The sequence below is a fragment of the Schistocerca gregaria genome, chromosome X (assembly GCF_023897955.1).
Source record: "Schistocerca gregaria isolate iqSchGreg1 chromosome X, iqSchGreg1.2, whole genome shotgun sequence".
Classification (NCBI taxonomy): Eukaryota; Metazoa; Arthropoda; class Insecta; order Orthoptera; family Acrididae; genus Schistocerca; species Schistocerca gregaria.
This window is the reverse complement of record NC_064931.1, coordinates 829,248,534-829,261,844: the sequence shown is the minus strand read 5'-3', so window position 1 is coordinate 829,261,844 and position 13,311 is coordinate 829,248,534. Positions and strand designations below refer to the sequence as shown.

Sequence of the window (13,311 nt, the reverse complement as noted above, 5' to 3'; positions counted from 1 at the left end):
CCTATGACACTCACTTACTGGAAAGAATTTAAGCTGCAATTATTTTTATCTTACTTCGTTATAGTTTAGTATCTTTCTCTCCGTACGCTCTTTGTAGATATTTCTTTAAAGTGTCTCGTTTATTCTTTGCGTGATTTTGTTTGATTAACCGACAATTACTGGTAAATGGAGTTTGGACCAAATGGAGAAGAGCTAGTGGCAATTTGCGACTTTGAGTAGGCCGCTGAGGCTGAGCAGGCGAGGATTAAAATTGTTTGCACATTTCCTGTAACATTGTGACAGAGCTCTGCACTATATGCAATTGTTTCTCATTTTGTCAATAATTCAAAGAAGCTGCGAAAGCGGTGTTAAATAATACAGCAAATTTTCATTCAGAGTTTTTAGTAATACGTCATAGGTCTTGTTTCTTCCTACCAACCGCTATATGAGTATGTGCACCTCTTTACCCAACTTCCGTCACCTCCAAGTCAGTTAACTAGAGCAATGTAACTACATTATTGAACATAAAAATTGGAAAACTAAGAAATATAGCAAATAATGAAATTTTACTTATTGTGCGTATGCAGTATAATGGGAAGAACACATTTGAAGATGATTTGGGGTATACTAGTTGCGAAATTCTGTGCATAGAGGTGCCACCTTTGGTATTGCATTCCATGCTGCTTGAGCTCAGTGCCATGGTTCATAGTAGTGTTTGTTGAGCTGCTGCATGCCAGAATGGCGGTAACCTATGACCAGATGTTTCCAGTGGCTGAGAGATCTGGAGGACGTGGTTGTCAGGACAACAGTCGATCATCGTCTGTATCGAGGAATGTGTGAACAGGGCGGATAATGTGGTCCTGTGTTATCTTGTTGAAAGATGTTACGGAGACCTCGAAGACAGGGCACAGCCACAGGCCTTAATTCGTCAGAAATGTAAAAGCTGTAAAAATTACCAGTCATGAGAAACCGAGGTGGTATGGTTGTATATACCCCATATAGGGTGATTCAGGAGGAAACGTGGGTGCTTTGAGGGATGATATTATTGGTGATTCTGAACAAAGTTCTTCGTATGGACATACACCCTATTCCGAATGGTTTCCGAGGTAGAACACCTTTAATGTAGGTTTTGTACGTTCTTCTTGAATAACAAGAAGACCTCTAGCGAAAACGTGTCACAGTACAAAATTAAACACGTTAGATTTCCTATAAAAAAAAACGTATTCATTTTTTTTTCTCTGGGGCTAATAATTTGCGCGAAGAGAGCGAGAGACAATTTAAAATGGTTCAAATGGCTCTAAGCACTATGGGACTTAACATCGGAAGTCATCAGACCCCCAGACTTAGAACTACTGAAACCTAACTAACCTGCCCGAGGCAGCATTCGAACCTGCGACCGTAGCAGCAGCTCGGTTCAAGGCTGAAGCGCCTAGAACCGCTCGGCCCCAACGGACGGCCAATTTAAAATCTCGCACGACGCGCATGCACTGTAGCTTAGGTAGATTTTGTACGCTAATCTGAGGTAGTTTCCCGACTTGATACCCCACAAGTATCCTATATCAAACTGTTCGTCTCCAATCCCTCTACAATGCTTCCGTACATTGTAAACCATGACGCTATACTGCATAATACAAAAAACATATAACAAAGTACATTAAACGTGTTTTATCTCGGAACCATTTAGAACAGGGCATTTGTCCATATGAAGTTTTTTGTTCAGAAGCACCAATACTATCACTGCTCAGAGCATACCGAGCGGTGTGGCGCAGCGGTTAGCACACTGGACTCACATTCGGGAGGACGACAGCTCAAACACGCGTCCGCCCATCCCGGTTTAAGTTTTCCGTGATTTCCCTAAATATCTTAAGGCAAATGCCGGGACGGTTCCTTCGAAAGGTCACGGTCGCTTTACCTCTCCATCCTTCCCTAATTCGAGCTTGTGCTCCGTCTCTAATGACCTCGATGTCGATGGAACGTTAAACACTAATCTCCTCCTCCTCCTCTTGCTCAATGCATATATGTTTCCTCCTGACTCACCCTGTATAACGACGACGCATACAGTCTGGTAAATTCCACACGCTGATACGTCCAACGTGCTGCTAGACATAGAGTCAGGACTGGTCTGCAAAGACGACATGGTGACGCTCCTATGTCCAGTGCATTCATTGGGCGCACCACTGTCTTCGTGCCGCTCACTTCCGGCGTGTCGAGAGAAGCAACAGAAATGTTCGCCTTGGTGACAGTAGTGGTGCTCAACATGTGAGACTAGTCTCACTACGAACAAGCCCTTTTCCTAGCTCCAGGTGCGGATCTTTCACGGCCGAGTGAGCCATATATCTGTCCTGTGGTGTGCTCAGGGCCATGGAGATCCTGGCGTTGAGTACCGCCCACCTGAACCATTAGATTCTACACTCAGCATACCGAACAATTCGATTAGAAATATCGCGAAACGATAAGCCACATTCTCGACAGGGCACGATCCGGTCGTTGTGGACTCCAGCACGAGCTAGTAGACCAGTCTCCTTCATACAAGTGGTGTAACACGATCTTCTCTCAGACGACCACTGGTCCAATGCGAGTTTTGTGATAGAAATACGCTGTGTAATAAAGCCTTACACAGTAGACGTAGATGGTGTTACGGTTGCTTATGTTGTGAGAATTTGCTGATATAGTATTGGTTTTAATGTCGAAGAGTGTAGCAGAGTTCATAGCAATTCAACAGTTGTTGCATCCCGTCTTCGAGATGTTGCAGTTTTAATGTCCAGTAGAGAGCGTGATGGACTGCTTTCCTCAGCATTACATCAATGGGGGCTTGAAAATGCTGATCCCACTGTGCTGGCACTGGGCTACAAAAAGCAATGGGACAACCTGTAGTAAGACTATGGGCGCGAAAATTTCACCTATTTCGGGAAAATCCAAATCTTCGGTTCGAAGTAAAAGTAGAGCAAAATGTTGACGTGCTGAACGACGTTACAGATATCTACGCTGATCAGCCAAAACATTATGATCACTGCCCACTGCGACGTTGAATACCACTAGATGGCGTTGCGGCCACGTGACGCTGCAACAAAAGTATGTAAGCGGAGTAGACATGGACGGGGGCTCACTCTACCGAAGATATGGACAGCCGTTGAGATAAGCGACTTCTACAAAGGGCAGATTATTGTTACGCAGAGCCCGTAAACGAGTATCCCGAAAACGGCGTAGCTGGTTGAATGTTGACGCGCTACTGTCGTGAGCATCTACGGAAAGAGGAGGACGGACAGTGAAGCTACCGCTAGGCACTAAATGGTTGGACGTCCACTACTCATCACGGAACATGGGGTTCGGAGGCTTGTCTGCTCTGTAAATTAGGATAGATGGTGATCTGAGCACAATGCTGGTTCACGCACAAATGTTTCGGAACACACCGTTCCATGGATATCCGCAGCAGATACTCCTATGTGATCACATGCTGACCCAACGACATCGTCAATTACGACTGCATTGGGTACAGAACCATTGGGATTCAGCTGTCAATCAATGGAAAAGTATCGGCTCTTCGTGTGAATCACATTTATTACTACACTCGGTCGATGGTCGTCTCCACAAACGCCGTCATCGCGGTGAACGGTGGCTCGAAACGTGCAGCACGCCATGGACGCAGGCTGTGGGAACAGTGTTACGCTATGGCGCACATTCGCCTGCACTTGCATGGGACCTGTTGTAGCAATCGAAGACACGCTGACAGGTGCGAACCACTTTCATGCTTGATGTCTTCCCCGACGGCAATGTCATCTTTCAGCAGTGGTTTGAGGAGCATTATAGTGAACTCACGCTGATGTCTCGGCGATGAAATTTGCCTGATGTAAATCCTGTGGAATCCATCTGGGTCGCTATCGGCCGCCATCACCGCGGACGCAAATCAGCGGCCCGTTATTTACGCAGTTACATACACTGTTCGTAAACGTCTAATGCCACATGCCTCCACAAACCTACAAACAAACTTTCGAACCTACCAGCAAACTATCGGATCCCAGATAAGCAGAATCAGTGATGTATTTTGTTCCAAAGACGGAGAAGAAGCTATTAAGCATGTGGTAGTAATGTTTTGGCTCATCAGCGTGCCGTATACGTCAATATGGAAGTTTCTTCGTGGTTTTTGATGGGTAAACGCTATTAACATTCATTCGAGTTGGCTGATAAAACTGAAAAAAAAAGAAATCCCGTTTTCAGATGCATATACGAGTACTATAAAAAAAAAGTTGAATTAATTTTTTTAAGCAAGAAATGTTGACCCGAAACCATCTGATATAATTTGTCCGGTAGCCTGGAGAAAAACAATGTCAATATGGAACACGTTCGGACTTGTCAGTCAACGTCCAGGGACGCTAGATTGAGATTGTGCTCGTGGTATCCGTCGGGCGTCGTGGACTTCGAACAACGCGTGAACATTAAATTCCGTTTCAAGTCGCAAAAAAGTGCCAAAAAATCATGAAATGTAGAAAGTAGTGTATGGCGATAATACTGTATTTCTGTAGACTTTACAACTGGCATGAGCGATTTAAAAGCGGAAATGAGTTTTTAGACGACGAGCAGCGTTCGGGACGTTCATTAAGTTCAAAAACAGAAGAAAACATGCGAGAAGTGCCAAAAATTTTCACTGAAACAGGCGAATAACTTTTAGAGACCTTACCGAAGAACATAGTATGTAGTACCTGCCCGTAACCGATAATTTGCAAGTGAGTCGAGTAGTGAAAAACTTGTTCCCAGACTTTTCAGAGATGAACAGAAGGAAAATCGTGGCCAGGTTGTACGGGGATGAAGCATCGTCTTCATTCAGATCCAGACTTCAGTTGTAACTGGAGATGAAATTTGAGTCTATGGGTATGATCTTTAGACGAAACTTCACAGTTCCTAATGAAAAACCGGCGAATTTCCTCGCCCTAAAAACGCACGACAGTCAAAATCTAGTGTCAAAGTTATGTTCACTGTTTTTCTCGATGCTGGTAGCATATTGCGATTTTCGTTTATTCCAAGGGATAAAACTGTAAAACGGACTTTTACAAGGGCGTAATGCAACGTTTGCGAAATGATGCACGAAGAAAGAGATCATAAAAATGGTCCAATGGTTTCCTTCTTCATCCACGCCACACCTCGCTTTTGATTTGCGGCTTTTGGGCCAGAAAAAGTGTTCCTGTCTGTCGAAATCCGCCTTAGTCACCAGATTTTGCTCAATACTACTTCTGGTGCTTCCAAAAAATTAATACCATGCTTAAAGTGAAACGTTTTGACACTATTCCTGACCTTGAGCAAACTACGACAGAGCAGTTTAACGCGTTTCCCCAGGAAGTCTTCCAGAAATGCTTCCAGTCACGGATTCAACGTTGCGATACGTGCGTTCCTAACCAAGCGCAGTACTTTGAAGAAGATAAATCGAATGACCTTAAGCTTATTACTTTGTTTCTAATAAAATTATTCACCATATTTTTGTATCACACCTGGTACATGACGAACATAATGCAATACCAAACATTCGTAATGAACGAAGGGGAAGAAAGAATTTAAGTGAATTCAGTAGTTTTCAAGATATAAGGCTACAAGTTCTAAATAGGTTCCCGGATAGGAAAATTTTATACGTTTCTAAATATTAACTCTGGTCATAATTTTGAAATTAAGAATAGATTTTTGACGTCCTTGGAGACACTAGAGATAGGTATATGGTTCCTAAATTTCAGATTATTTTACACGATTTTTTAGGTGACAGAGACTTTGAAGTGGTTTTACATCACCGCGAGCAGCGGAATGCTGATAAGGCTGCCTGCAGACGTTACTTTTTGCGACAACGTCGTAACTTTTGAACTCAAAAGCAGAAGCTACATATTAGACTATAGAGGCTATTGAAATATTCTTACGAGAGGCCTTCAATAAGTAACGCAACACATTACTTTTCTCTCCCAATTTCGGTTGAAAAACATGTGGAACTACACAACTGGCCATTAAAATTGCTACACCACGTAGATGACGTGCTACAGACGCGAAATTTAACCGACAGGAAGAAGATGTGTGATATGCAAATGATTAGCTTTTCAGAGCATTCACTTAAGGTTGGCGCCGGTGGCGACACCTACAACGTGCTGACACGAAGAAAGTTTCCAACCGATTTCTCATACACAAACAGCAGTTGACCGGCGTTGCCTGGTGAAACGTTGTGGTGATGCCTCGTGTAAGGAGGAGAAATGCGTTGGTCGAGATCCAATGACTGTTAGCAGAATATGGTATCGGTGGGTTCAGGACGGTAATACGGAACGCCGTGCTGGATCCCAACAGCCTCGTTTCACTAGCAGTCGAGATGACGGGCATCTTATCCGCATGGCTGTAACGGATAGTGCAGCCACGTCTCGATCCCTGAGTCCACAGATGGGGACGTTTGCAAGACAACAACCATCTGCACGAACAGTTGGATTCCGTTTACAGCAGCATGGACTATCAGCTCGGAGACCATGGCTGAGATTACCCTTGACGCTGCATGACAGGCAGGAGAGCCTGCGATGGTGTACTCAACGACGAACCTGGGTGCACGAATGGCAAAGTGTCATTTCTTCGAATGAGTCCAGGTTCTGTTTCCAGCATCATGATGGTCGCATCCGTGTTTGGCGTCATCGTGGGGAACGCACGTATTCGTCATCGCCATACTGGCGTATCACCCGACGTGATGGCATGGGGTGCCATTGGTTACACGTCTCGGTCACCTCTTGTTCGCATTGACGGCACTTTGAACAGTAGACGTTACATTTCAGATGTGTTACGACCCGTGGCTCTACCCTTCATACGATCCCTGCGAAACCCTACATTTCAGCAGGATAATGCCGACCGCAAGTTGCAGGTCCTGTACGGGCCTTTCTGGATACAAAAAATGTTCGGCTGCTGCCTTGGCGAGCACATTCTCCAGATCTCTCACCAATTGAAAACGTCTGGTCAATGGTGGGCGAGCAACTGGCTCGTCACAATACGCCAGTCACTACTTTTGATGAACGGTGGTATCGTAAGCTACATGGGCAGCTGTACGTGTACACGGCATCCAAGCTCTGTTTGACTCAATGCCCAGGCGTATCAACGCCGTTATGGCCAGTGGTGGTTTTTCTGGGTAATGATTTCTCAGCATTTATGCACCCAAATTGCGTGAAAATGTAATGACATGTCAGTTCTAGTATAATATATTTGTCCAATGAATACCAGTTGATCATATGCATTTGTTCTTGGTATAGAAATTTTAATGGCCAGTAGTGTAGTTGGGGGACATGGTGGAATCTTCCCGCTTCAGTGCCTATAGTTTCATGATGTTCCGACTGATGGCGGCACGATACGTAGCCTTCAAAATAGTGTCCCTAAAGGAGGTGCGTTCGAAGCAGAGAGCTGCGAAAACATCGCAGATCTTAATAGGTTCTTGCAGAAAGTCTACGAAGACCTAGAAGTGAACAAAAGGACGGTGAGTCTTTGGCCGAGGCATCTGTCATCATCACACTGTCGCCGAAATCCGTCCAATCTACCTCGTGCCGGCCGGCCGCACACAGGTGTGCTAGCCTCAGGAAATTTAAGAAAAGACTTCAGTTTGATCGTCACCTCAACAATGTAAACGAACTTCATCTTCATGAAGACCTTGCACGTGTATGCGCACCCGAGAGTAGCTCAAAAACCTTTATAGGACTCTTCTTCCTCATCCACCCTAAAGCCCACATCTTTTTGACTAAATGACGGATGCACTCCGCGGGATGCAGTACTTGGATGATGGGGTCGTTATTGATGCAGCAAGAAAAAAAGATCGTTTATCATTTAGCTACAATATAGCAGCTCAGCAACTGAAAGCAGTTAATTCCATAAATTATCTGGGAGTAGGATTTAGGAGTGATTTAAAATGGAATGATCATATAAAATTGATGGTCGGTAAAGCAGATGCCAGACTGAGATTCATTGGAAGAATCCTAAGGAAATATAATCCGAAAACAAGGGAAGTAGGTTACAGTACACTTGTTCACCCACTGCTCGAATACTGCTCAGCAGTGTCGGATCCGTACCAGATAGGGTTGATAGAAGAGATAGAGGAGATCCAACGGAGAGCAGCGCGCTTCGTTAGACGATCATTTAGTGATCGCGAAAGCGTTGCGGAGATGATAGATAAACTCCAGCGGAAGACTGCAGGAGAGACGGTCAGTAGCTCGGTACGGATTTTTGTTGAAGTTTCGAAAACATACCTTCACTGAGGAGTCAAGCAGCATATTGCTCCCTCCTACGTAAATCTCGCGAAGAGACCATTAGGATAAAATGAGAGAGATTTGATTCCACACAGAGGCATACCGACAATCTTTCTTTCTACGAACAATACGAGACTGGAATAGAAGGGAGAACCGATTGAGGTACTCAAGATGTAGATGCAGGTGTAGATGTAGACGATGTCTCCGATGTCGTCCAGTGATACTGTGCGGGTGTTGAGGCCCTCCCTGTCGCTCTCATCGGAGATTATGCCGAAAAACAGGAATTTGTAGCCAAAAGAGTGGGGAATAATATAGCATATTGGAATCTCGAAATAAACCAACCAGTTTACCGTAAGAGAAGTGTTGCGTTACTTATTGAACGACGCTCATGATAGGTAATAGGGGTGTACCCCCCGACTGTGAAGCAGCGCCGACTTACTTGCAGAGGCAGAAGGCTATCTCGAGCGTGAAGGGCAGCAGGTCCTTCTGTCGGTAGAAGTCCTGCAGCTTGTCCATGCAGCTGTGTCGGTGGCAGCGGCCGGGCGCGGGGTCGCAGGCGGCGAGCACGGGCTGCAGCTTGGCGCGGCACGAGGCGTTGCGCTGGCAGGCTTCCAGCGCCAGGTGGCACGTGCTCTGCAGGCTCAGGTTGCGCGTCTCCGCCGACGCGGACGCTGGCGCCGCCGCGTCGGAGCCTGCGGCCGCACCACCACCACCTGCTCACACTGCTAGTCCACTTAGACACACACACGCACGCACTCGCAAAGGTACTTCCGAGCAGCAGCTGTTACACTCGGCTCGTGCACAGGTACTAGATCTCCGTGCTCTCAGCTCAAACCTCGGACATTTGTAGTCGTGATAATGTGTAACAAACCAAAGAATCTCTATTTCAAAAGATGAAATATGTAACGAAAAACTACATTTCTTAAGTTCATTACATCTAAAATAAAAATCTCGACATTTAGAATCTGCTAGCTAAACTCTAAATTGTGCACAATATGTTCAAATATTTTACTCGACAGTCCTTTTACTATGAAGATATACCAAGTGTCCCAGAAGTCTTTCCCTGACAACAAACATTCGTAAGGCATGAACTATGATTCGCGGTCAAAATATTTTTTATCTCGAATTGCGTGTGACATACATACTTTCTGTTACTTTCCAGAATGAGATTTTTCAATGGTTCAAATGGCTCTGAGCACTATGGGACTTAACATCTATGGTCATCAGTCCCCTAGAACTTAGAACTACTTAAACCTAACTAACCTAAGGACATCACACAACACCCAGTCATCACGAGGCAGAGAAAATCCCTGACTCCGCCGGGAATCGAACCCGGGAACCCGGGCGCGGGAAGCGAGAACGCTGCTGCATGACCACGAGCTGCGGACGGAGTTTTTTAACTCTGTAGCGGAGTGTGCGCTGATATGAAACTTCGTGGCAGATTAAAACTGTGTGCTGGGCCGAGACTCGAACTCGATACCGTTGCCTTTCGCGGGCAAGTGCTAGCCCGCAAGTGCTTGCCCGCGAAAGGCAAAGGTCCCGAGTTCGAGTCTCGACCCGGCACACAGTTTTAATCTGCCAGGAAGTTTCATTTCTGTTACTTTGTTCGTTACAGGGTCCAGCGACGTAACAACGGCAGAATCGGACACCATTTGCAAAGAATAGTACTCGAACCAGGAGAAAACCCAAAGTGTCTCGTATGCACGGGAAAGAAGTTGTTTATGCAGGGTGCACTGATGTCTTCGGAATCTTCAACTCACGTGACGATGTGCATACCTACTTCTTGGGACTTCTCACGAAGGCGTCTCCCACTGTCTGAAATGTCTGCACCAGGTCCAGCCCTGCCTGTTGTAGGGAGATCACAGTCGCTCCCTCTTTTCTTAAACTTCTCGTACCACATCTTGATGCTTTTAATGTCTGTGGTATGCCATCTGGAATTTTCTCTGGGCTGGTTTTGGTGACTATGTCTCGTGATACCAGAGGAAACATTGGGCTTTCTTCTGGTCTGAGTACATGTTGTTTGCAAATGGTGTCGGATTCCGCCGTTGTTAGTTCACTGAGCCCTGTAACAAACAAAGTAACACCATGTATGTACACAAAGGCTTGAATATGTCACATGCGATTCAATATAAAAAGTATTTGTCTGTGTCATAATTTATGCCTTATGAATGTTTATGATGAGGGAGAGACTTCTGGGTCATCCAGCATTACATAGTACTATTTGTACTGCCACAGGAGAATCAAAAAAGAACACCGAAAACATCAAAAAACAACATACCGATTAAGTGCAGTTAAAAAATGTCGTTTATCGCAGCATATTGAGATGCCGTCACTCCCAAGTTAATTCGTTATTTTTGTTGAATTAGTTTATGAAACCTTTTTCTTCTTTCATGCTTCAATATTTCTTTCCTTGACTTATAGTTTACATTAACTTGAAAGTATTTACAGTGTAGTATCATTGATAAAATATGTTGTAGAAACTAAACAGTCGTACATAAGCTGCTAAAAATGTCATATCGAACTAAAAATTATTTTCCGGATCCATTACATTCTCGGTGGGCCGGTCTGTGCACGCATTTTTGTCTAACTAATCGATGCATCCACCACCGGTGTTTAACAGCAACCGTTGAGAGGTTACTCACTTTCGTTTATAGCTGCACCTTGGAACATCGCAATTCTTATTAAACTTGAAATGATGATTTGCAAGTAATGAATATGAAAATTGACTATGAACAGTCCATGTAATATTGTATTCGTCGCACAAGTTTTTTAAAGTTCATTTAATACAACGGCGTTTAACAATGCATATACAGAACAGTATTTGTAGTGAAAGATTTTTAAGATTAAAAAAATTCATTTATGGTTTTTATTATAAAAATACTGTAATTCTTTTATACAGAACTGCACCTGAGGGCGTATTCAAGATGTAAAACCGATCACGGGTCTTTCAATGGACTATAATAAACAGCAAAAGGCGTCAGACGAACTTTCATTCATCGAATTCTAATTTGCTAATAACATATTGGGTACTATTAGTGTATGAAAATTGCTTATATTACGTAAAAGTTAAAAATAGGTTTCCATGAGACACTTCTCGTACCTCTCATTAGTGAATAATTTTCTGCGTAAAATGCTGGTTAGCAGCAAAGCAAAGTGAACAGCCCATACCGAAGAGATATAAACTCGAAACGGAGGCAGAGTATTCTGCCACCCTCGTCCGTAGTGATCGCTTCAACTGTATAGAAACAACCAAGTAAAAACCTCTTCTCGGAAGGGAAATGTTGCCCTGGAAGAGAACTGTGAAAATCCCACTGGGAATCCGATGGTGCCAAAGCAGTTTGGCATCCGTCTCGGGATGTTTAGGAAGAGGGCCAGTTTGTCTCGCGAGGTTATCAGAGTAACGCCCCGTGGCGAGGTCCCCATTCTTCGGCCTTAGGCGGCCCTCTCGCTCTATAGCCAAGTCCCCAGCATACAGCTAGCACCGACCCACTCAAGCCTGAAATTTTAAAATATACGAGCGGTGAGAGATCAACCGTTTCTCCAGCTGAGCTTTCGCCTTTTCAAGAGGTGCGGGGAAGTCGTTTGTGCTGGAAAAGGTGAATCGTAGACAGTTTTGTGACGCCGTAACAAAGTTAGAAGTCCTTTGTAGTCTGTGAAATGGGTGATCAATAATGTGCAAACCTTTACCGTCGATAACAATTAATTGCGTCGACTGGCTAATAAAGCAGTTGAAATACTACTCCCGTGCCAGTATTCCCGTTACTTGAATATTTTGAACCTCAGCAATATGTAATAATGAGAATGTGCAGTTTGAGAATCAAATTTCACACTTCTTTCTATTTCTACAGTCCTTGTACCGGAGAAGTCGTTCGGTCACTTTAAACCTGAACTATACCTATTTATAAAGTTGTTTTGTGTATATTGTTTAGGAAAGTGGGTTTTCGAAAGTCATCATAGAACGACGGATTAGGAAACATTGCTGAGTATTCATTTTATAAGGCACTGAAAGCACACAAAAAAATATGGGGATACCTTCTCATTGTCTCGTGGATGCATCCACCCGCGTTAATATGCTGAAAGCAAAATGTACAATTGAGTTGTCAACAAAAAATCGTTAATTCACATGTCTTCAAAGGAGTAAACTGAACTTTCCTCTAGCGAACTATATACTATCACTAAAATCCTTGAGGCCATAAGACCCCCATCATTTTACATTTGTACAAAAGCAGCGTTTCGGTCGTTTTGGTGATATCCTCTTCTGAAGTCCGCTGGTGTCATCAAATGGCTGAAAAGAACTCAGCAGCCCAGAACACTCCTGAAGAAGGTAAATGACGCAGGTTTATCAACCTGAAGATTTTACTTCCACTAACAAAAACCACAAATACTGCGAGTGCGATCATGAAGCACGCTCAAGACGAACTTCAGTAAATATAATTTAGAAATTTACTCTACGCCTGCATAAAATATGATTCGTTATATCAGCACAAAATTGAAAAAAATATACCATATGTAGCAAGTCTAATTTTGCAGTAGTCATTTGCTGAATAGCATCAGAGACGTTTTCCGTCTCTGCCCTAAAAGGAGTGGCCTGGATCAATTTTCCATAATGATGCTTCACACACTCTGCATTCAAAGTTTCATTAATTCAGATGGTGGCATATGAGTAACATACTGCTTCATTACACAGGAAAACTTATGTCATTCACAAGCTATTGCCAAATCCTACAAGTATCTCCAAGTTTTCTGTTGCTTTGTTAATTGTCATCAGGAAATTCTTCAACAGAAATAAATGCTCAATTAGAGTCCTGCAAATCGCCACAATGTATATGCAGCGTGTCTTTCTTAACAGTCCTGAAGCGCATTTTCTCATTTTCTCCGGTGCTTCTCTAGATATTTGTAACTCCGCTTTGGCATTATGTAGCTGCGGTCAGCACAAAAAAATAGTGCTCATCACGCCTTTCATCCGTCTCCCAGTATCGACGGAAAAGGCGGTTTGTTTCCAGTTACAAACAAAATGATTGTTAAAGAAGAATCGTAGGTACCCATTCGATAGAGTGGTCCCAGATTAGTGTAGTGCGAGATTTTTTTGTCGATAGCTAAT

General features: G+C 43.8%; 1 protein-coding gene across 1 annotated transcript in view; it reads right to left on the bottom strand.

Moving 5' to 3' along the window:
- The window catches only part of LOC126298556 (uncharacterized), a 902,811-nt gene that overhangs the window by 283,917 nt on the left and 605,583 nt on the right, over positions 1 to 13,311 (bottom strand). The window contains exon 5 of the mRNA XM_049989913.1: positions 8,650 to 8,902. Within this exon, the coding sequence (XP_049845870.1) occupies positions 8,650 to 8,902 (253 nt within the window). The remainder of the gene's footprint in view (positions 1 to 8,649; positions 8,903 to 13,311) is intronic.